This window comes from Ranitomeya imitator, chromosome 1 (genome assembly GCF_032444005.1).
Source record: "Ranitomeya imitator isolate aRanImi1 chromosome 1, aRanImi1.pri, whole genome shotgun sequence".
NCBI classification, from domain to species: domain Eukaryota; kingdom Metazoa; phylum Chordata; class Amphibia; order Anura; family Dendrobatidae; genus Ranitomeya; species Ranitomeya imitator.
Genome location: NC_091282.1, coordinates 974,649,416 through 974,673,786, shown reverse-complemented (window position 1 = coordinate 974,673,786; position 24,371 = coordinate 974,649,416). Strand labels below are relative to the sequence as shown.

Here is a 24,371-nt window from a genome sequence, read left to right as displayed (position 1 = left end):
AGACAGACAGACGGAAGTGACCCTTAGACAATTATATAGATAGATGGTTTGTAGATTCTGCAGCATTTTACAGACATCATTGCTGCCCCCATTGGGGTTGACAGACTAAATTCCCTATCACTAGGTCATTGGAGTATGGGAGGAAACCGGAGAACCTGGAGGAAACCCACACCAAACAGGGAGAACATACAAACTCCTTGCAGATGTTGTCCTTGGTGGGATTTGAACCCAGGATCCCAGCCCTGCAAGGCTGCTGTGCTACCCACTGAGCCACCGTGCTGCCCATAATGCAGAACTGCCAATGGAGTAGATCCGATGGAGCCATAGAATGCAATGACGCAAACCGAGTTCAAATGGTGTTTTGTTTTTTGTTTTCTCTGAATGTGTCTGTTTTGCACAGAAATATAGACATTTGAACTCCGTTTGTCATTGTCTTCTGGCCCTATCAGAGGTGTCTGAATCCCATTTTGGGGGATTGTGATGGATCCATCAGACACAATGCAGAAGCACAGTGTGAACAGGGCCTAAAATTGAAGCTACATATGGATTTTACAGTCTATTCTGATCCTTTCAGCGCGTCCGTAAATTGAATGTGTGTGCAATTTTATATTTATAAATACACACACATTGTAAGAAACGAAGACCCCCAGCATATGGTGACTGCCTGTGGCTTCAGGGCCACCTGGTGGTTTTAAGTGATCTGGAGTTTGGCAGGTTGGAGCGGTCTGCATGACATTCGTCCTCTCCATCCCCTATGGCCATTCTCAGCATGTTGATGATGAGACACGGGCAGTGAACGTTTGCTGAAGCTGGCCCCACTATTCCTCCACGCACACTCCCCATCCCATCTTCCCTCTGAAATTCCAGCAGCCAGATCCTTCTCTCCGCTGACATCTTTTTGGGGGAGGGGGAGAGTCGAGAGGCCCCATATGCATTGCATCAGCTGGCTAGGTCCAACAGTTGCTCTCTGTGTAATACATTTTTTGTATATTTATAGTCATTAAATGGCTTAGTAATGGTAGATTTGTTTTTGCCTGATCCCCATAGTATATATCCAGTGCTAAGATATATACACCATAAAAAATTCCTAGGTTTCGGGTGTCTAAAATGAAAGGTTAGTTCTGCCAGGAGAGAAGAACATTACTTCTGTCTAAAATACTCTGCTTCCTCAAGGCTGTACTTGACTTGGCTGTGGATACAAATAATGCTCCTCCTTTGTGACCACTTTTTAAAGTGACTGTCCATCCTAGTAATTTACTTATTGCATGGTTATAACTGCAAGTCCTAAATGTGCAACATAACATGTTACCCGTAGCTACCAGTAGAGGGAGCCTAGTAGCTGCCTGCCTGTAGGTTACTGTGCACTAAGCTCCATGCTCCGAATGTTATTTGGCATCTAAATCTGATTTCCATAGCTCCAATTACTATAGGGAAATAATAACCGTGGTGTCTTCCCCACTAGATACTTGCACATAATGATCTCTCTCTATGTGTCCATTTTGTTAGAACAATGGCATTGTATAGTACTACGGTAAGAGAAGCATCTGTCATTGTGGCTTTTCTGGTGTAGTATATGTTGTCACACATGTTTGCTCTGTTTTAGGCCTCTCAATACATACTTTCCATGGAAATTTTTTTGTGCGGTCAACGGACCTGTTATCACTTGCCAACATCAGTGAGGATGCTGGATTTGCAGTGCAGATGTCTTTAGAAGAAAGTCTGACGGACAGTTCCTTGGCATGTTGTCAAGTGGCCCTTCTCTACACATCTAGCAAAGGTAGTTCTTTCTCAGGGCTTTTGGGGAGATTTTATAAAGTATTAATATATACCATATATACTCGAATATAAGCCAATTTTGCCACAAAAAACTGGGAAAACTTAATGACTCGAGTATAAGCCTAGGGTGGAAAATGCAGCAGCTACTGGTTAATTTCAAAAATAAAAATAGTTACCAATAGAAGTAAAATTAATTGAGAGATCAGTAGGTTAAGTGTTTTTGAATATCCATATTGAATCAGGAGCCCCATATAATGCTCCATAAGATGCTCCATTATAAAATATGCCCCATATAATGCTGCACAATGGTTGATTATGACCCCATAAGATGCTCCATACAGATATTTGCCCCATATAATGCTGCACATGGCCTCATACAGATATATGCCCCATATAATGCTGCACAAGGCCCCATACAGATATTTGCCCCATATAATGCTGCACATGGCCCCATACAGATATTTGCCCCATATAATGCTGCACATAGCCCCATAAGATGCTCTATACAGATATTTGCCCCATATAATGCTGCACATGGCCCCATACAGATATTTGCCCCATATAATGCTGCACATAGCCCCATAAGATGCTCTATACAGATATTTGCCCCATATAATGCTGCACATGGCCCCATACAGATATTTGCCCCATAAGATGCTCTATACAGATATTTGCCCCATATAATGCTGCACATGGCCCCATACAGATATTTGCCCCATATAATGCTGCACATGGCCCCATAAGATGCAAGGTGCTCCATACAGACATTTTCCCCATATGCTGTTGCTGCGATTAAAAAAAATAAATCACATACTCACCTCTTAGGCACTTGCTATATTCACCTGCTCCCCGTTTCACCGTCGACCGCCGCTGTATCTTCCCTGTCCTCTGCACTGATGTTCAGGCAGAGGGCGGCGCGCACTAATCGCATTATCGCGCCCTCTGACCTGTGCGTCACTGCAGAGGACGCGGAAGACACAGCGGCGCCAACAGTGGAACGGGGAGCAGGAGAATATCGCGCACTGCGTTATACTCACCTGCTCCTATCGCGGTCCCTGCACTTCTGTTCCCCGGCGCCAGCAGCTTCTTCCTGTAGTAAGCGGTCACATGGTACCACTCATTACAGTAATGAATATGCGGCTCCACCCCTATGGGAGTGTAGTCGGGTCCATATTCATTACTGTAATGAGCAGTACCATGTGACCGCTCACTACAGGAAGAAGCTGCCGGGAAACCAGGGACCGCGCCAGGAGCAGGTGAGTATTACATAGCGTCGCTCCCCCTCCCCTGCTGACCCCTGGGTATGACTCGAGTATAAGCTGAGAGGGTTACTTTCAGCCCAATAAAGTGGGCTGAAAATCTCGGCTTATACTTGAGAATATACGGTACACTGCTCAAAAAAAATAAAGGGAACACTTAAACAACAGAATATGACTCCAAGTAAATCAAACTTCTGTGAAATCAAACTGTCCACTTAGGAAGCAACACTGTTTGACAATCAATTGGCGCTACCATGAGACAGGTCAGTACACCAGGAGACGTGGAGGGGGCCGTAGGAGGGCAACAACCCAGCAGCAGGACTGCTACCTCCGTATTTGTGCAAGGAAGAACAGGAGGAGCACTGCCAGAGCCCTGCAAAATGACCTCCAGCAGGCCACAAATGTGCATGTGTCTGCACAAACGGTTAGAAACCGACTCCATGAGGATGATCTGAGTGCCCAACGTCCACAGATGGGGGTTGTGCTCACAGCCCAACACCAAGCAGGACACTTGGCATTTGCCACAGAACACCAGGATTGGCAAATTCACCACCGGCGCCCTGTGCTCTTCACAGATGAAAGCAGGTTTACACTGAGCATATGTGACAGACGTGGCAGTCTGGAGAAACCGTTGAGAGCGATCTGCTGCCTGCAACATCCTTCAGCATGACCAGTTTGGCAGTGGGTCAGTAATGGTGTGGGGTGGCATTTCTTTGGAGGACCGCACAGCCCCTCCATATGCTCGCCAGAGGTAGCCTGACTGCCATTAGGTACCTAGATGAGATCCTCAGACCCCTTTGGGAGACCATATGTTGGTGCGGTTCGCACTGGGTTCCTCCTAATGCAGGACAATGCCAGACCTCCAGTGGCTGGAGTGTGTCAGCAGTTCCTCCAAGATGAAGGCATTGAAGCTATGGAGTGGCCCGCTCATTCCCCAGACCTGAATCCAATTGAACACATCACGTTGACCACAGACTGTCCAGGAGTTGGTGGATGCTATAGTCCAGGTCTGGAAGGAGATCCCTCAGGAGACCATCCGCCGCCTCATCAGAAGCATGCCCAGGCATTGTAGGGAGGTCATACAGGTACGTGGAGGCCACACACACTACTGAGCATCATTTCGGCATTTCCACTGAAGTTGGATCAGCCTTTAACTTTATTTTCCACTTTGACTTTGAGCATCATTCCAACCCCAGACCTCTATGGTATATTAGTTGTGATTCACGTTGATCATTTTTAGGTTTTATTGTTCTCAACACATACCACTATGTAATGAATAAAGATTTACAATTGGAATATTTCATTCAGTGATATCTAGAATGTGGGATTTTAGGGTTCCCTTTATTTTTTTTGAGCAGTGTATTTATTTGGTAAAGTGACATGTTCCAATTATTAATATATTTCTATCTACTGACTAACACAGTGCAAAGATATCTTTTCCTTTTCTAATTACCAGCACACACACACAATTTGGTTGGGGAAGGTGGAATGGGTTCAAAGATCCTCTTTAAATGTAATGCAATCTTGTTCCTTGCATGCAGGCCAGCGGAGGATACGTGTGCACACCTTGTGCCTGCCCGTGGTGAATTCCCTACCTGATGTGTTTGCAGGAGTAGATGTTCAGGCTACTACTTGTCTCTTGGCAAACATGGGTGAGATCTTATGTGTTTCTTAATCAGAATGTAGATGTTTATCAAAGCTGTCAGCAAAGCGTCTTGTATGTAAAATATATATATACTAATAATAATAATAAGCAGCTGTAACTGCAGTTTATAATATCAATATGACTTCATATAAATATACACGCACTGTACACACACATGGATGCACACAGATACACGTGTATGTGTGCATACATATATAATCCACACACACTGCTACACATATGCTTAGAAACCTCCTTACACAGACTTGGCACTCTCCAAATGGATAAACTGTACTCCTGAAACTCCCCATCAGAGGCGTCATAGCTAGCCAAACCAGTTCTCCTGCTTTGCGCTGATTAGACACCCCAAAACATGTGTCTTCCAATGGGGTGTCTATTTTGGCTTTTTATCCTACATCCTATGGCAAGGCCCTTTTTAAAGGTTGATAATGGCTTTTACGATTGCTACATTGAATATGTAGCACTAGAGTTTAGTCCTCTTTCTCCCTGTTTGCATGCATGTATACATACTTATACACTCTTAAGCTTGTTATATTTTTATAATATTGCTTAATTTCTGAGAATTAAGGCACAATGCTAACTTGCCTAAACATGTGCTGCTTTTCCAAAGCTTTTCTGACATAACCATGGCTTGCTTAGCAAGCTGTATTAGGAATGTTAAAAGAAATTTCTCAGTGACCCCATTATGCCATTAAGATGCAGCATATGTCATAGTTCTAAAATATCCGCTTAATAGTAAATGATGGTAAAGTATTTCAGATGGTATTTGTGTAAGGATGTCGTTGCCATGATGTGTGTGTATATAGTTTTAATAGGAAAATATTTTCCATGTGTATATATTCTATTTTTAAAGGGAGCCTGTCACCACATTTTTGCTTTATCAGCTAAAAATATCATTTAATTGCTGGTCAGGTATGCATTCCACATCTACATTTGAAACCCCCTGACACCCCATGCATCACCCATAAAAACCTTTTTAATGTGTCCCGCGCTGTATGTTAATCTGTGCCCCAGTACTGCGCCGTACTGTTTTTCGGCTTTGCCCGCCTTTGGGCAAGCATACTGCACACGCGCGAGGTCACATTGCAATGCACGCACGCACGCACGCACGCACGCACGCACGCACACACACACACACACACACACACACACACACACAGTCTGTACGCATTCACGGCGAAGAATGCGTACAGCAAGCCGAGGAGGGGTGGGAGTGAGGAAACAGAGGCAACGCCCATCAGACCGGACCAAACAGATTAACATACAGCGAGGGACAAATTAAAACGGTTTTTATGGGTGATGCATGGGGTGTCGGGGGGGTTTCAAATGTAGATGTGGAATGCATACCTGACGAGCAATTAACTGATATTCTTAGCTGATAGAGCCAAAAAGTGGTGACAGGTTCCCTTTAAAGGGGTGTTCTTAAGTTTATTTAATTAGACAGCACAAAAATAAGCAAGTTTGAAAATTGACTTGCTTTTTCTACCTGATGTCATCCTCCTTCAATAAGAGATTTTATCTTGGTGTGCAACTTGTTTCCGTGGAAACTGGCCTCTGCAGCCTTAACTCTTAAAGCGAGTCTATCATCAGGATTTTGCTAAGTATACTACAGACAGTGTCAGGTTGGTGCTGTTATACTCATTAAAATTATATCTTGGTTGATGAAATCCGTCTTGTGGTTGTTGTTTAATGTGTATTTGTAGTTTTCAGTTAATGAGATTCGGGTGCTTCAAGCCGGCCTGTGGGCGGAGCTTCATGTGGTGCTCTGATTACATATGCATCCTTACAGGCTTACATGACAGGTCACTGGTCCCACAGTGACCTGCCACCTATTTTACATAATAGATATAATATTGTGGAGTTAGAAAAAAAAAAGTAACTTCAGCAAAATGGCATCGGCGCATGCGCAGTTGCATCTATCGGCAAGCTATGGATGCTACTGCACATGCATCGGGGCCACTTTGCTGAAGTTACTTTTTTCTTTTTTTTTTTTTTTAAGCCAACAATATTATTATATGCATTATGTAAAATGGGTGGCAGGTCAGTGAGGGATCAGTGACCTGTCTTAAGCCCATAAGGATGAATATAAGAGGAGGGCACCTAATAAAGCCCCGCCCACAGGCCCACCCCAAAGCACGAGAATCTCATTTACTTATAACTGCAAATACAGATTAAACCACAACCACAAGACGGATTTCATCATCCAAGGGATCATTTTAATCATTATAATGGCGCTGACCTGACAATGCCTGTAGTATACTTAGCAAAATCCTGATGACCGGTTCGCATTAACATTACACTCGCAAAGACTCTCCACGTCATTAATTTGTATACAGCAGTTCTACTCGCCTCCCTCTCCCTAACTTGCATCATTACCAGAATACAGCTTTCAGTCTGCTCTCGCTGTCCAGAGTTGTGTGCTTGTCTAAATGTCTTATTATCTCTGTGTAAATACAGTGATAACAGTGCAGACATACAGTAAACCATTGCTAGCTGAATGTGTTACAGCAGACGTTGTGCTGAGCTTTATAGTTTTTCACTTCATCATATCTCACTCAAGGAGGACAGCCCGCCATGCTAGAAGCCAGGAAGTGAAGAAACTGCACTACTCATAGCTGCTTAAGGGACAAGTTGCGAATACCCCTTTAAGGACATATTTTTTAGGTTGTAACTTTTTTTATGTTGGCTGTCATAAAGGTTATAAAATAGATCTTTAGTATTTTGCGTGTATGTTGAGTGTTTTCATCTCTGGAACATGACACTATGTTGTGTTTCCATGAATGGTGCTATGTGAATGGCTCTGCTGAGGTGGTTGAATACCGTTCAGTACCTACAGAGTCGGCCTGACATTTGCTTTTCTTCATCTCTATTCTATCTTTTTGCAGCTGTAGATCGGTCAGTGACTTCCAGCCTTTCTGATGCTAGAGATGCCCTGGTGAACGCAGTGGTAGACTCACTGTCCTCCTACAAGTCTACACTTCCAAACCTGCAGCAGTGCACTCTCATTGCGCCCACTTCTCTGAAACTTTTCCCCTTATATATTTTGGCTCTTCTTAAGCAGGTGAGTGAAAACATTTTATAACGAAACCAGTCTTTAGTATTTTTGGTTGAATCTACAGCAGAGGCCTCCAAAATCTATTTCACTAGAGGCAGCCCCAAGGTCCTCCAAATTGGCACTAATTTCTTAGTAAATTTGGAGGATCGAATCCTAACAAACCTTTATTTAAAAAAAAAAAAAAGCCAGTTTTGATAAATCTGCCGCTATTGTATGTAGACTTTTCAGTATTTCACTATAAAGATTAAGGCCCCGATTCATCAGTGTTTTGCCAGCTCATACAACACTTTGATTTGCACAGTGCAAAGTTGCAGCAAAATTTGGCAATTTGTAGCATTTTCACACCTGATTTGGGCCGCTCCGCCAAAATGGGCGTAGCTGGGGAGGAGCGAGGGCATGGCTACGGCCAACCATTAAAGTTATCAAATGTGGCATCATTTCTTACTCCTTACTCCAGAAATGTTGCAGGAGTAATATCTCTAGCCAGGAGCACAGAGGCAAACACCATGATAACATGCCCCAATTTTATGGTGCATGTTATTCCTGCATGCCGCTCATTAAGACAGACAAAACACTATTCTTAATGAATCCCAGCCTAAATTTAAAACTGTAGCAAAATGCTGAAGAAAGTATGTGAAGGAGGCCATAATGGGAACTTGTGGCTTGCATAGTTATTCTGCAGAGGGCCTATATTTTTTTTGGTTATTCTTTTGTTGTTTGCGCACAGTTTGATCTGCAGATTAGACTCGCTCATTGACTTGAAATGCTATATAAAAATGGCTGATGGCACTTGAATGCCTCTCGTGTGTCATCCAAGTGCTGCCGTCTTTCATTAAGCTGGTGATAAGTTTTTGAAAACTTTTTATTTTATACGGACATTTTTATTTTTCATGTTAGAAAAACGAATTAAGGTACTAGGTACACAAATTTGTGTGCCCCCACCGGCCACCACAAGGCGACCTTAACCATTTCTATCAAACATGCCTCTCCCAGACCAAAAGCCTACAAATTTAAAGGGCAGGTAGGATCCAGCACTAATCAAAAACAACTTTTGGTTGATGGGAGAAGTGCTCAGTCAGAAACGGAGGCAGTCACCACTGCGGAAAAAAATCACCGACCAATTCCTCCTGACTAAGGTGTCAATAGGTGCAAACTGATGTGACTGTTCTACACAGACTTATATGAAAGTTAACCTGCATTACTGCCAGTGTTTGCACATATCTTAGCGGAAAAAATTGGTCTGCGCTCAGAAAGAATTAAGCGAGGTGCCGGGGAAGTAGCTTAATATTCGCTTATAAAAAATATCCACCGTACTCGCAAGGCATAAATTGCAAGGTGATTTTATTCAGTGATGTATATACATGGATGTGAAGCAAATCCAATAGGGTACAAAATGAAGCCAGTGTAAACAGGCGCAAGTGTCAGGGACTGCATTACATACCGTGCAGTGGTACTCTATGTGCTAAAATATATGCAAATCCAATAGGGTGCATATATATCCAATAAAGTGGAAGCGACACTAAGGCATAGGATGTGTCGGTTTGTTACAGGTATTTTGTCATGAGTCGCTGGGTCTGATTCAAGGCTGCAGGTGGAAAGGCAACGCATCCTGTGCCATTGCTAGAGATGTCGCCTGTGCAGAGCGCTCCGCACAGCCATATGCCCTATACCTTAGTGTCGCTTCCACTTTATTGGAGATATATGCACCCTATTGGATTTGCATATATTTTAGCGCATAGTGTATCACTGCACGGTATGTAAAGCAGTCCCTGAAGATTGCGCCTCTTTACACTTGCTTCATTTTGTGGTGCTAGTTACAGATCACACACACAGGACACTGAAAATAGTCCCTTATTTTTTATTTTACGCAATCTCACTCTCAATCCCCATCTGCAAAACTGTTTTTTTATCTAAGCATGATCTTTTGAAATGAGCCATCCTTATCTAACATAATGAAGCTAAGCAGCTTGTGCCTGTGTCAGTTCCTTGCAGCGTTGACCTGCACCATCTTTCCCTCTCCTCTCTCCCTCTGTGATTAAGACTTGTAAAATATTTAAAAAAGAATATTTATAAGGCGTATTTCCTGCCAAATGTGGGGAAAAAATACTACACACTCAATAATAACCAAATCATCTGAAAAGAATAAAATCTTACACCTAAATTTCCAGTGATACATTGCTGGCACTATATTGCAGCACCAGGCGCTGTGTGTGTGGGCCCGCCGCCCTTATTACGCCTTCCTCCCCTCCCCCATGGGCCAGCCATGATTTATAGAACCCGATGCTGCATATGAAATGTTGTAATTCCTTACAATTTCCTAGCCTCCTGTCGGTGCGGCATGTATGAGATCTGGTCTGTTTTACGCTGGCGGCTCTGCTGGCGTCCCCGCTGTGGCGTTCCATTTGGCACATCACTCCAGATAATGGGATTCAGGAGCTGGAAAGCTCGGATTGCCTGCGTCATCTTTGACACATCGTTAATGCGCTTGATAGCAATTGAAAAGAATAATTGTGTTTGTATCGTCTTCACAGAAAGCCTTCAGGACTGGCACCTGTACTCGTCTGGATGATCGCGTTTTTGCAATGTGCCAGATGAAATATCAGCCGTTGCTTCATCAAATGAAAATGATTCACCCGAGCCTGTACCGAGTAGACCGGCTTACTGACGAGGTAGGGGAGCATCCGCAGGAGACAATTTGAGGACAGGCATTGGGGCTATGCAGAGATACTGATTGCCTCTCGTGTAATTACTATTGCTTCCTTCTAACCATAAATGTTCTTTACGCTTTTTTTTTTTTTTTTTTTTACTTTTCTAGTACTTCTGTATGCGACTAGCTTTTTTTTTTTTTTTTTCCAGCTTGGTGGGAGAAAAGCGTGCACACTAATGCAGATTGCCATAAAAAGCAATCACTCTCCATTTCTTTTCTAGAGTATAAAATAATCTGTGACCTAATCAGTCGTTATGGGCAATATTGTTACAATATACAGTGAGGAAAATAAGTATTTGATACATTGCCGATTTTGCACGTTTTTTCACTTGCAAAGAATGGAGAGGTCTGTAATTTTTATCATACACTCCATCTATGAAAGACAGTCTTAACCCTGCTATTCTCCTGGTTACCACTATACACTTGTTATCTTCCAGTCATTTTTGACCGGACCTAATAAAGTCTTGATTTTTAGCTAATTTAAGTGTTTTAATTGAATAGTTTTAGCAGTATTATATTGTATGTGAACCTGGTTGTTTATAAACAAATGAAAAATGGAAAGAAAAACGTACTTTTTATTTTTTTTTTTGTGTCAAAACATTTAACATGGCTTTATTGGAATATTTATGCATATTGCATATTTGCACATTCAAAAATAATTATTCACCCAACTGTAAACTATAACTAATAACAATAAACTAAATGCAATTATATTATTTTCCAACAAAAAAAAAACAAAAAAAATTAACAGTTCAGTTTTTTTTTTTAATGTAAAATGATAAATAAGTCACACGGTGCAAAATTTACTGTTTGCAATTGTCACAGGTATAATTGACATGTCTTTTGCATAAATATTTTTCACATCTGTAACATATCACATTTGATTTGTGATTGCTTGATGTTGGACAGAAGTCGCATCGTTTCCGTTTTAGGCTGGTTGGGTTGCTGGTGGCGTCCGTGGGTATTGTAGCAGTGCTGGTGTAAGCTGTTGGTTCACTTTCTTTATCTTGCTGTTGGATCCTGTGGACAATGGCTGCCGCTCCATCAGCTCTTTGTGTTACCTTTCGTTCTTCAATATATGGGCTAACCAGTGATTTTCCCAACTCCTCTATAAAAAGTCTTCTCTTGTATAGTTCATTTTTGTTCCTATTTGGGTCTATTTCCTTCCATAGCACGAATGCATTGTATGCTGACACATCAAGCATATTGTAAAAAATCACCATTGGCCACCGATTTGTTTTGCGCTTACAGGTGTAAGTGCTTATCAGTTGATCTAGAGTATCAGCAGCCCCTTTTGTAGCATTATTTTCTAAAATGATGTCCGGTTTTCTGTCATCTCCATTACTGATTTCACTATTGTGATGCATTGTGCTCATCAGAATTACCTGCTTGTGTTTCTTTGGGACGTAAGAAACTACTGTGGTATCCTTAGTAAAATAAAACATAGGACTATAAATGTCTCTCTTACTGAGAATACCTTGCGGCAGTTCTGGCTTATTTTTTCTAATAGTACCCAACATGGTCATTTTTCTTTTCATCAACATCTGCCCTAATTGATATGATGTAAAAAAAAATTGCCGCATGTGACATTTTGTCCTTTGAGTCCCTGGGTCAAATCCAAGACTACTCGCATGCCTTGATTTTTTTTTCTGCTCTCTCTCCAGCTGGACTGAAAATGAAACTGGATAGACTACTATGGCAATTGTCTACTGATAGGATAAAATAAACCCCACCCCCACCCTTTAGGATAAGAGCTCAGAGTAAAGGTACCTTCACACTGACCAACTTCACAACGATATCGCTAGCGATCCGTGACGTTGCAGCGTCCTGGATAGCGATATCGTTGTGTTTGACATGCAGCAGCGATCTGGATCCTGCTGTGACATCGTTGGTCGGAGCAGAAAGTCCAGAACTTTATTTTGTCGCTGGATCTCCCGCAGACATCGCTGAATCGGCGTGTGTGACGTCGATTCAGTGATGTCTTCACTGGTAACCCGATGTTTACCCTGGTTACCAGTGTAAATGTAAAAAAAAAACACTACATACTTACATTCCGGTGTCTGTCGCGTCCCTCGGCGTTCTGCTTCCCTGCACTGTCAGCGCCGGCCAGCCGTAAAGCAGATTACAGCGGTGACGTCACCACTGTGCTTTCGGCCAGACGGCGCTCACAGTCAGTGCAGGAAAGCACAGCACCGGGGGACAGACACCGGAATGTAAGTATGTAGTGTTTGGTTTTTCTTACATTAGCACTGGTAACCAGGATAAACATCGGGTTACTAAGCGCGGTCCTGCGCTTAGTAACCCGATGTTTACCCTCGTTACCATGGGACTTCGCATAGTTGGTCGCTGGAGAGCTGTCTGTGTGACAGCTCTCCAGTGACCACACAGCGACGCTGCAGCAATCGGGATCGTTGTCTAGATCGCTGCAGCGTCGCTAAATGTGACGGTACCTTAAAGCAAACACACTTTTCAGACAGAATTTATTAGTACTCTTTCAGGTCAGCATTTCACAGAAATTAGATCAGGGAACACAAGTAAAAAAAGAGAATATGTTCATTTACAATATGAAATGTTGAGAACTGAATTGAACTATTTTACAGAAAAAAACAGCAGGATAAAAATATTTGGCACATAACTATACTGGAAGGTAATAGATCAGCAGTATTGTAATAAGAAAATGTATATATGTGTAAATCTGCATGGACCAAAAGAACCTAAATAAATTGATAAATAGTAGTAGATGTAATATATAGTCCAAAATGAGATTATAGCTCCTTTATTTTACTCATAAAATGGCTGGAGATCACTATAAAAGGCTATCAGTCATTTTTGAATATGAAAAATATTAAAGTTCAAAATCAGTCGTTTTTGACTGAAGACAACAGCAGGGTTAAAAAAAAAAAAAAAAACAGAAAATAATATTATATGATTTTAAAAAATTAAATTGCATTTTGTTGCATGAAATAAGTATTTGATCAACTACCAACCTAAAGGAATTCTGGCTCTCACTGACCTGTTAGTTTTTCTTTTAGAATCCCTCCTACTCTGCACTTATCTGTCTTAATTGTACCTGTTTGAACTCGTTACCTGTATGAAAGACCCCTGTCCATACACTTAATCACATTCCACCATGGCCAAGACCAAGTGGGGAAATTGTGTCTCTCACAGTTGAAGTGTACCTACGATAAAAAATTACAGACCTCTCCATTCTTTGTAAGTGGGGAAAACTTGCAAAATCTACAGTGTATCAAATACTTAGTTTCCCCACTGTACAGTCATGACCGAAAATGTTGGCACCTTTGAAATTGGTTTAGAAAACATAATGTAATATGCTACAAGTATTATCTTTTTAATTGCTGGTAGCAATGGTGTAATTTCCATGTATAATCTACTTTAGAAATGACTAAAATCTGCTATTATTTTTTTTTTTTTTTTCATCCAGGACAATAGATAAGGATAATGATTTGTATTTCATATTTTCTTTTGCAGGGGGCTATTCTTGTTAATGACTTGGTTGTACCACAGCCACAGCTTCAGCAGTTATCTGTCGAGAAACTTGAGAGGGATGGCGCCTTTCTCATGGATGCTGGTTCAGTATGTGCTCACTTTCTTATTGTTTCTTGTATAGTATTTTAAGCTGGAGTACCACTGCTCTGCCAGGACATCATTACTTAGTATTAGGCCAAGTTCAGACGATCAGTGTACAAGTGCTGCTGGTCATTACATGCGCTGGAACACATGCTGCATTTAGGCTTCTTTGACACATACCGCTGTTTTGCGGCCCCAATAGATTTCTATGGGGCCGCAAAAATGGGCAGCAATAATTTCACGGTGCGCTGTATGGCCGTGAGGGCCTCCCTTATCCTCCCCTCTTTTGAAGTCCACTCTGTCCGCATCTACTCTCCCTCCAACCTCCAAGTGGCCGTCATATACCGACCTCCGGGCCCGGCCACTGCCTTTATTGACCAATTCGCCACCTGGCTTCTTCGCTTTCTTTCTGTTTACATTCCCACCATCATCATAGGTGACTTCAACATCCCCACTGATACCCTTCAGTCAGCAGCCTCCAAACTTCTGTCCCTTACCTTATCTTTTGGACTTAGTGGTCCTCCACAGCCACCCACTCAGACAGACACACATTAGACCTGGTCTTCAACGGTCTCTGCTCTCTATCTAACTTCACCGCCTTCCCTCTCACTCTATCTGACCACCATCTGCTCACCTTCTCATCCCTGTCCTCCTCACCGGTCACCCATGTCCAGCAACATGCGCACCCCGGCCGAAACCTTGCACACCTAGACACCCACACACTCTCTGACTCTATCCTACCACTGGCATCCATATCCTTACTCCACGACACAGACAGTGCCACTGCTTTCTTCAATGCCACTCTCGCATCAGCTATTGACACGGTTGCCCCCTCCTCCATGACAGAGTGCAACGTATCACTAGACAACCCTGGCACAATAACACCACTAAAAAGCTCTTGCAAGTTTCCAGGGTTGCAGAGCGGCATTGGAAGAAAACACATTCGGAAGATGACTTCACTGCATTCAAACAGGCAACACTCGCTTTTAAATCTGCTCTCACCTGTGCTAAACAGGCCTACTTCACATCCCTCGTATCTTCCCTATCCTACAACCCCAAACAGTTATTCAAAACCTTTAACTCCCTCCTCCGCCCCCTCCAACCTCCCTCATCTCTCCTGAGGACTTTGCCACAAAGATCGACCAAACAAGACAAGTCTTCATTGTTCAACCACCACAACCCCTTTTTTATACCAGACCAATGCCCAAACCCCATAACCTCCCTATCCAACATCACTGAGGGGGGGGCTTAATTGTCTCCTCTCCAAATTGCACCTCACCACCTGTGCGCTCGACCCCATCCCACCTCCTCCCCAATCTCACCACCACTCTTATCCCATCCCTATCCCACCTCTTCAACCTATCACTAACTTCTGGCACCTTCCCTTCTGCTTTCAAGCATACCACAATCACGCTTATACTTAAAAAGCAAAACCTCGATCCAACAGCTATGTCCAGCTATCGCCCAATATCGCTGCTCCCATTAACTTCCAAACTCCTGGAGCAGGACGTCCAGGCTGAACTTTCCTCCCACCTCTCATCTAACTTGCTCTTTGACAATCTACAATCTGGTTTCCGCCCCCATCACTCAACTGAGACAGCCCTGACCAAAATCAGTAACCACCTATTTACAGCCAAAGCTAACAGACAGTACTCTGTACTCCGCCTTCTAGACATGTCCTCTGCTTTCGAGACAGTTGACCACTGCCTCCTACTACAAATCCTCTCCTCCTTTGGCATCAAAGACCTCGCCCTATCCTGGATCTCCTCATATTTTTCCAACCGCACATTCAGCGTCTCCCACTCCCACAATACCTCCTCATCCCACCCTCTCTCTGTTGGAGTCCCCTAAGGCTCTGTTCTAGGACCCCTACTCTTCTCAATCTATACACTTGGCCTGGGACAGCTCATAAAGTCTCATGGATTCCAGTACCACCTTTATGCTGATGACACTTAGATCTACCTTTCTGGCTCAGACGTCACCTCTCTGCTGTCCAGAATCCCGGAGTGTCTATCAGCCATATCCTCCTTCTTCTCCTCTCGCTTCCTCAAACTCAATGTGGACAAATCTGAACTCCTCATCTTTCTTCCATCTCCTAGATCTTCCTTACGTGATCTATCTATCGCAATTAACGACATCATGCTTTCCCCCGTACCGGAAGTCGGCTGCCTCGGAGTAACCCTTAACTCTGCCCTGTCCTTCAAACAGCACATCCAAGCTCTTTCCACCTCCTGTCGCCTCCAGCTCAAAAATATCTCCAGAATCCGTCCTTTCCTCAACCGTCAATCTACTAAAATGCTTGTGAATGCCCTCCTCATCTCCAGCCTTGGCTACTGCAGCATCCTTTTCTATGGCCTCCCTGCTAACACTCTCGCACCTCTCCATTCCATCCTTATCTCGGCTGCCCGACTAATTCATCTCTCTCCTCGCTACTCCTCCGCTTCTCCCCTCTGCAAATCTCTTCACTGGCTCCCATTCCCTCAGCGTATCCAGTTCAAATTACTAATACTAACCTACAAAGCCATCCATAACCTGTCTCCTCCATATATCTCTGAACTAATCTGTTGATACCTTCCCTCACATAATCTCCGGTCCTCCCAAGACCTCCTTCTCTCCTCCACACTTATTCGCTCCTCACCCAACCGCCTCCAAGACTTCTCCCGAATATCCCCCATCTGGAATTCTTTGCCCCAACACGTCCGACTATCAACCACATTCAGACCCTTCATACGGAACCTGAAAACCCACCTCTTCAGGAAAGCCTACAGCCTGCAATGACCCTGCTGCCTCCTCACCACTACCGGAGCTACAGCCTCACCAACACCGGAGCTCCTACAACCCTCAACCTATTGTCTCCTTCTCCACCATCCTGTAGAATGTAAGCTCGCAAGGGCAGGGTCGTCACCCCTCTGTACCAGTCTGTCATTGTTAGTTTGTTTACTGTAATTGATGTCTGTAATTTGTATGTAACCCATTCTCATGTACAGTACCATGGAATCAATGGTGCTATATAAATAAATAATAATAATTTATGGCCTTGAAAAAAGATCGAGCCTGCTCGATCTTTTTCATGACTTACGGACACGGCCCCCATTGAAAATCAATGGGGCCGCAAAAACAACGGAAGCTTGTTTTTGCAGTGCATCGTGACTTCCGGTTTTGTGGAACGCCGTTTTTTTTTTCCCAATACTATTTCCATAGTATTGAAAATCCGAAAAACGGCAATCCGCAAGTTTTTTGCTGTCCGTTATTGTGACAGACCTTCAAAATTGCGGCGATACGGCCTGCAAAAAAGGCCTGCAATAACGGGCTGCAAAAAACCCAGTATGTGTAAAAGAAGCCTTATGTGCACCTCCACATTGACTGCCATTTTGTGTGAGCATACACGTACACCACACTATCAAACTCTAGGATTACCTGAACCTGTCACGATCAGACTGAGGTTTATGAACTTATTCACTGTTGTTTGGAGTCTAGGGAGAGGTTATTTCCTGTCTGTCTTCAAAGGAACTCAGCTCTCAAACTTACACACGGAGTCCAGCAACTTTAACAGTATACCTCCACAGTAAAAATTTCTCTGCTTAAATATTCAACATAAGAAATGAATATTCTGTATCTGGTAAAGAGAACTGCATTACATTTAAAGGGGTTGTCCACTACTAGGACAACCCCTTCTTAAACTAAATGTTCGGCCCCGATGAGATAATAAAGCTTATACTCTCCGCCGGTGCCGTTCCCGCATTGTCGGCACTCGCTCTCCCTGGAGCTGTAATGCAGTGTTGTGATGCCGGCGCGTAATCAGGGCTGGTGTCACTGTCCTCGCCTTCGGACAAACGCAACATGAAGAAGCAGCTCATGCCGGACTTCCTCTTCATGTTCAGTTTTTCCAAAAGTGGGGACAGTGACACCAGCGCTGATTGGGTGCCGGGCATCACGTGTCATTCCACAGCATCACAGCCCTGGGACCGCAAGTGCTTACACCGCTGGAACAGAGCCGGCATGGGAGGCGAGTATAGGCTAAATTATTTTATCTGGGCTAAACATTTAGTTTAATAAGGGGTTGTCCTAGTAGTGGGCGATCTCTTTAAAATATAATATATCAACAACAAAAAAGTAAAACTGCAGCCCAAAAATACTTTATTAAATCATCCTCGCAAATCAGTAATTAATATACCTATTTCATATCCCCATAAACTTTCAGTCTACAACCACGTTAACAAGATATTTGTAGAGGTAATGACTCTACTTCTTTCTCCTCTTGGACTTTCATTCTCAATTCTTGTGTTAAATCTACATTAAGTGAAGGCAGGTTTTTACATTTCTGAGGTAGGAGATGGCAGTTGATGCTGATAAGATTCAATGTAGATAGGAGGAGGTGAGGGAGAGGATCTTGAGGCAGAGCTCCTACCCCTCACATCTGCCCACAATCTCATCAGCACCAACTGTCATCTCTTATCTTCCCTGAATGCGGATTTTACCCATGAAATGAGAATTCTGAGAATGAATGATCAGTACTGGTGGAGAGAGAATCAATACACACAGAAACACCTGAGAATCCTACACTAATATATAACTCCAGTAGAATGAGATAATGTAAACGTGTTAGTACATTAATTACCAGGTGCACTGAGAGAAAGAAGTTGAAACCACTCAAATATGAAGAACCTATAGAGGAGTGCCCCAAAACAAAGGACGGAAGAAAGTACCTGACAACCGAAATATTCAAATAAAATTGCCTTTATTGCAAAAGATTGGCAGATAGGAAACACTAACCATTAAAAGCATGTGCCCATGACAGGACAAGAAGATGAAAAATGGATAAATACTGTATATACCAGTCCAAGTATAAGCCGAGGCCCTTAATTTTGCCACAAAAAACTGGGAAAACTTATTTACTTGAGTATAAGCCTAGAGTGGGAAATGCAGCAGCTACTGGTACATTTCAAAAATAAAAATACCGTAGATACCAATAAAAGTAAAATTAATTGAGACATCAGTAGGTTAAATGTTTTTGAATATCCATATAATGCTCCATACAGTTCATGATGGGCCCCATAAGATGCTCCATACAAAAAATATGGCCCATGTAATGCTGCACAAAGGTTAATGGCCCCATAAGATGCTCCATAGACTAATATGCCCTATGTAATGCTCCAGAAAGGTTGATGACCCAATAATATGCTCCATAGAATAATATGCCCCATATGCTGCTGCGATTAAAAAAAAAAAAGACATACTCCCCTCTCGTCGCTGTGGGCCAGGTGCTGGTGTCTCCAGCACTTGCAATATTCACCTGTACCCGTTCCACCTGTACCCGTTCCACCACCCCGTGCCGCTGTGTCTTCCGTCTCTCTGCAGTGACTGTTCAGGCAGAGGGCGCACACTAACCACGTCATCTCGCCCTCTGACCTGAACGTCACAGCCAGAGGACGTGGAAGACACAGTCTGGCAGTGGAACGGGGACAGGTGAATATCGCATGGCTCACCCTCCCCTGCCATACTTACCTTCCTGGCCCAGTCTCTGCACTTCCCTGCTTCTCTGTTGTCCCGGGGCGGTAGCTCCTTCCAGTGATGAACAGTCACATGGTACCGCTCAATAAAGTAATGAATATGCGCCCCCAGCTGGCATGACCTCATACGAACTCTAGCGTGAGAAAATATTCAGAAAAATTCCCACGCAACACCGCAAGTCTACGATGCTACGTTCCCCTGCATTCCATTCATTCCCCAGTTTTTACAGGCAGGGGCAACAGCTGCATTAGCAGGCTCCTGCTTGTAAAATTATTTAACCCCTTCAGATGGATTTACATTGTGGGACATTACTGGTCGCCGGAAAGGTATGGGATATTGTTGTTTTTTTATTTTAACTTTGTTTCAGGTGACAAGGGTCTTCAATTATATTGAGCGTATAATAAAGATATTACAACACCATGTGTATTTATTTCATTAAAATACTTTTTTCCAAATGTGTGTTTTTTTAACCCTTTATTAATATTGGATATTGACACCTCTCCATTATTAACCAGGCTTAATGTCCCCTTACAATAACAAGGTGACATTAACCCTTTATTACCCCATATCCCACCGCTACAGGGGAGTGGGGAGAGAGAGGCCAGAAAGTGCCAGAATAGGCGTATCTTACAGAGGTGCCTTTTCTGGGGTGGCTGGGGGCAGATGTTTTTAGCCTGGGGGGGGCCAATAACCATGGTCCCTCTCTAGGCTATTAATATCTGCCCTCAGTCACTGGCTTTCCGACTCTGGCGGAGAAAATTGGGCGGGAGCCCACGCCAATTTTTTCCGTGATTTAACCCTTTATTTTAACAGCCACAATATTTTGCACACATACACTTCTAAAAGTAGTGAGGAGTATGTAAAAAAAAAAAAAAAAAAAAAGGGATATGAAATGGTTTACTGTATGTAAACCATGTCTTATATCAGGTCGGGTTTGATAAGGAGATAACCAAAGCCGGCAGTTGAATTACCGCCTCTTCTGCTATCTAGCGCTGTATTAAAAAAAAAAATATATATATATATATATATACACACATGTATGTATATGTGTGTGTATATATGTATGTATATATATATATATATATATATATATATATATATATATATATATATATATATATATATATATATATATACACTATGTGTAGACATTTATTCTATCCTATCCTGTCAGTGTGATTTTACTGTACAACTTGCTGAATTACCGGCTTTTCTATAGAACACCGGTGCGTATTTCTCGCAAGTCACACTGATGGTCCGTGTGTAATCCGTATTTTTCTCGCCCCCTTAGACTTTCATTGGCAAATTTTTTTTGCGTAATACGCTGACATACGCAGCATGCTGCCATTTTCTATGCCCGTAAAATACAGCTGAGAAATATACGGCAGATAGGAGCTGCCCCATAGAGAAACATTGGTCCGTGTGCAATGCGTAGTTTTTGCGCCTCTCATACGTCCGTAAAACTATCTAGTTTGACCCCGGCCTAAGAGATCCTGTCGGTATCTTGTAGTCCACACTATGCAGAATCACACCCAATTTTTACAATGCTGCTGTGGAGCTTTTAAACCTTGAAAACCATGTGCTTGTTCTGTGCGAGCAGACGCCACCACATCCTGGGTACCTGCAGTCTGCTTCTTCGGGACTATTTAATCTTGTCCAATTGATAAGTAATAACTGACTATTCATTATGTTTTAACCCCTTAGCAACTGCCTGTACGTAATAAAACGGCAGCAGCTAAGGGTACTTATTCCCTCATCGCAGTTTTAAAAAAAAGCGATTGGGAATAAGGCTGTAGCGCCCCTAGAGTCGGGAAATCTCTGGGGTCTCAGTTACCGGGGGTAGCTGAGACCCTGGAGAACTTGATCCGGGCCAGATTTTCCGGTGTCCAATCATGTAACGGTGATCACAAAAAAAAAAGTTGTCTGGCTCCAATGATTTCTCTCCTGACATAGCATACATGTCAGACGAGTGAGAAATGATGCCCCCCGGTCCCTCCTGCTCCGTCCCCCGGCCTGGCGTCATCTTACTGGGAAAACAAAATTATGGGAGCATGCGCAGTGCGCCCGCCAAGATGTGCCGGCCGGTACCCGGCAACAATAGGAAATTTTTCCTATTGGATTCATTTGATCACTGTGATAAACCCTATCAAAACCCTACCAAAAAAAAAAAAATAGTAAATCACATCCCCTTTGTCATTCCCTTAGTTATATAAAAATTATTTTTTTTTTAAATTCCCATTCTTTGCAAGTGGGGTTAGGGCTGTGTTAGGGTTAGAATTGGGTCTCTTTTCAAAAGTAAAAAAAAAAAAATTGCAGTACTGTGTGCAGTATGTGTTTGGGGTTTTTAGTTTTTGCATAAATCTACTGGTACATATTTATTGGTATAATAATTTTTCTATTTTTTTTATGTTTTTTTTTTATACTTTTACCATTTATTTATTTTTTTACTTATTCACCTAGTTCCTCTATGGGACTTTCTTTTATTACGTTGATCATTGGTATAATGCATAGTAATGCTTTACACTCACAAAATGCCATCTAGACCATGCGCTTGGCTTGGTCTAATAGGCCACCGTATTATTTGACCTGCCAAGAGAACCATCCTGCCTGTGCGATTACGTCGCTGGGGTGCCGATTGGGTGGTAGAGGAAGCCCTGTCCCTCTCCTAGCCTTCTAAAAGCTGCTATCGCTATTGATCATGGCATTTAGGGGGTTAAACAGCCGGGGAATGTGCAGGTCCCTGGCTGTACCAGTCAGAGCTCGGCTGTCACTTAAGCTGTGATCCCGGCAGCGATCATGCTGGCGCAGGTCAACTTTAAATAAGACGTCCCGCTATGTCACATGTCGGGAAGGCGTTAATGTGTACATTTGGGGTGACGCGCCTTTAGGCTTTTATTTTTGGTGGTGGTAAAGATCAAAGGCTAAGTTTTTAGCTAAGCGTTTTACTTTTTTCTTTCCTTAAACATTCTGCTCGATGGTATTTTTTTTACAAGAAGCAGGTCCAATTTCAGGAAACATATTGGTGTAGGTTATATTGTTTTGGTGTTTTTTTTTATAGTTTACATTTTAATTATGTATGCTAAAAGTGTGGAAATTGACCTGAAACCTTTAGAAACAAAGGGGTTAAACATAACTGATATTTCCAAGTGACAAGTGACAGAATTGCTAATGCCATGGGACAGATACGGATTAATAATCACACATTTATTCCCACTCAATTAAAATCTGTAAATGTTTTACACTGCCAGGCATTGCTGCTCTAGTTTTATTAAGTGTGCTTTCTCGCAGTAATGTCTCCTCTGCTCTGTGTCAGGGCTTGGTAATTGCCAATGCAATTACATCTTATACATCTTAGAAATGCGACTTCCTTGTAAATGTAGACTGAGGTTTTTGAGACCAATGGGAAATGTCTTACTATTTAGACATACACTTTATTCTGGATTTCATCAGCTCGTTTTACAGCATTTTACAAACATTCGTAATCTCTATTTTTTTTTTCTGTAGACCTTTTACCTCTGGGTTGGAAAGAATTGTGATGCTAATTTTTTGAAGGACGTTCTAGGATTCCCGAACTATGCATCAGTGCCACAGAAAATGGTAAGTACAGCTATACATATATTTGTGGTCATTTTGGTGTTGAAATTCGACTTAATTAAAAAATCATCAAACCGCTGGTGATCTGCAGTTATTTTTTTTATTTACTTTATTTCATTTTTTTTTTAATCTTGCTTTCTCTGACTTTGCAATCCTATATATTGACCAATAGTAAAGAGCACTTCTCAAACTACCAAAAAAAAAAAACATTACGCACAGACGTAAAATTGAATGATATTTATTAAGTAATCAACGATTTAAAAAAAAAAACATAGAGAGAATAAAAAGTGGAGATTATGTACAGAGAAGCACTATACTCTGGTACCCCAAAAATAATCATACTACCGTATTTTTCGGACTATAAGACGCACCGGACCATAAGACGCACCCCAAATTTGGGGTGAAAATTGCAGAAAAAAAGATTTTTTATAAGATGGGGGTCCGTCTTATTGTCCGAATGTACAGTATCTTACCTGAGGGATGGTGGTGGCAGAGCAGGGTCACAGGAGGCATGGTGTCGGCAGAGGTGGGGTGATGCCGTGTGGCGTGCACCTGAGCAGGGTCCCTTCCTGCTTAGGTGGGCGATGCCACGGCCTGGTGTCCATGGGAGGGTTGCAGCAGTGATTACCAGCAGAGGTGCTGGGCTGAGGGTGTGCTGGGCTGAGGGTGTGCTGGGCTGAGGGTGTGCTGGGCTGAGGGTGTGCTGGGCTGAGGGTGTGCTGGGCTGAGGGTGTGCTGGGCTGAGGGGGTGCTGGGCTGAGGGGGTGCTGGGCTGAGGAGGTGCTGGGCTGAGGGGGTGCTGGGCTGAGGGGGTGCTAGGCTGAGGGGGTGCTGGGCTGAGGAGGTGCTGGGCTGAGGGGGTGCTGAGCTGAGGAGGTGCTGTGAGAGGGGTTCCGGGCTGAGGAGGTGCTGTGAGAGGGGTCCCTTTCCCTGGTGAGGTGATGCAGCAGCCCGGTAAGCAGCAGAGCCGGGTGAATCCTGTTGTTATCGGTGGGGGCGGCCATCTTCCTGAAGCCGCGCGTGCGCAAATGAAGCGCTCTGCTTCCCGGGGCTTCAGGAAAATGGCCACGAGAGGCCGCGCGTGCGCAGATGGAGATCGCGGCGGCCATTTTCCTGAAGCCCCGGGAAGCAGAGCGCTTCATCTGCGCACGCGCGGCTTCAGGAAGATGGCCGCCCCCACCGATAACAACAGGATTCACCCGGCTCTGCTGCTTA

The 24,371-nt window shown here is 43.2% G+C and overlaps 1 protein-coding gene across 3 annotated transcripts in view; it reads left to right on the top strand.

The window, feature by feature from the left end:
• Positions 1-24,371, top strand: part of SEC24B (SEC24 homolog B, COPII coat complex component) — a 98,241-nt gene that overhangs the window by 57,636 nt on the left and 16,234 nt on the right. For all 3 annotated transcript variants that reach the window (XM_069743862.1, XM_069743864.1, XM_069743863.1), the window contains 6 exons: positions 1,604-1,777; positions 4,577-4,687; positions 7,587-7,762; positions 10,288-10,425; positions 13,953-14,057; positions 23,067-23,159. In XM_069743862.1, coding sequence (XP_069599963.1) covers positions 1,604-1,777; positions 4,577-4,687; positions 7,587-7,762; positions 10,288-10,425; positions 13,953-14,057; positions 23,067-23,159 — 797 coding nt within the window. The remainder of the gene's footprint in view (positions 1-1,603; positions 1,778-4,576; positions 4,688-7,586; positions 7,763-10,287; positions 10,426-13,952; positions 14,058-23,066; positions 23,160-24,371) is intronic.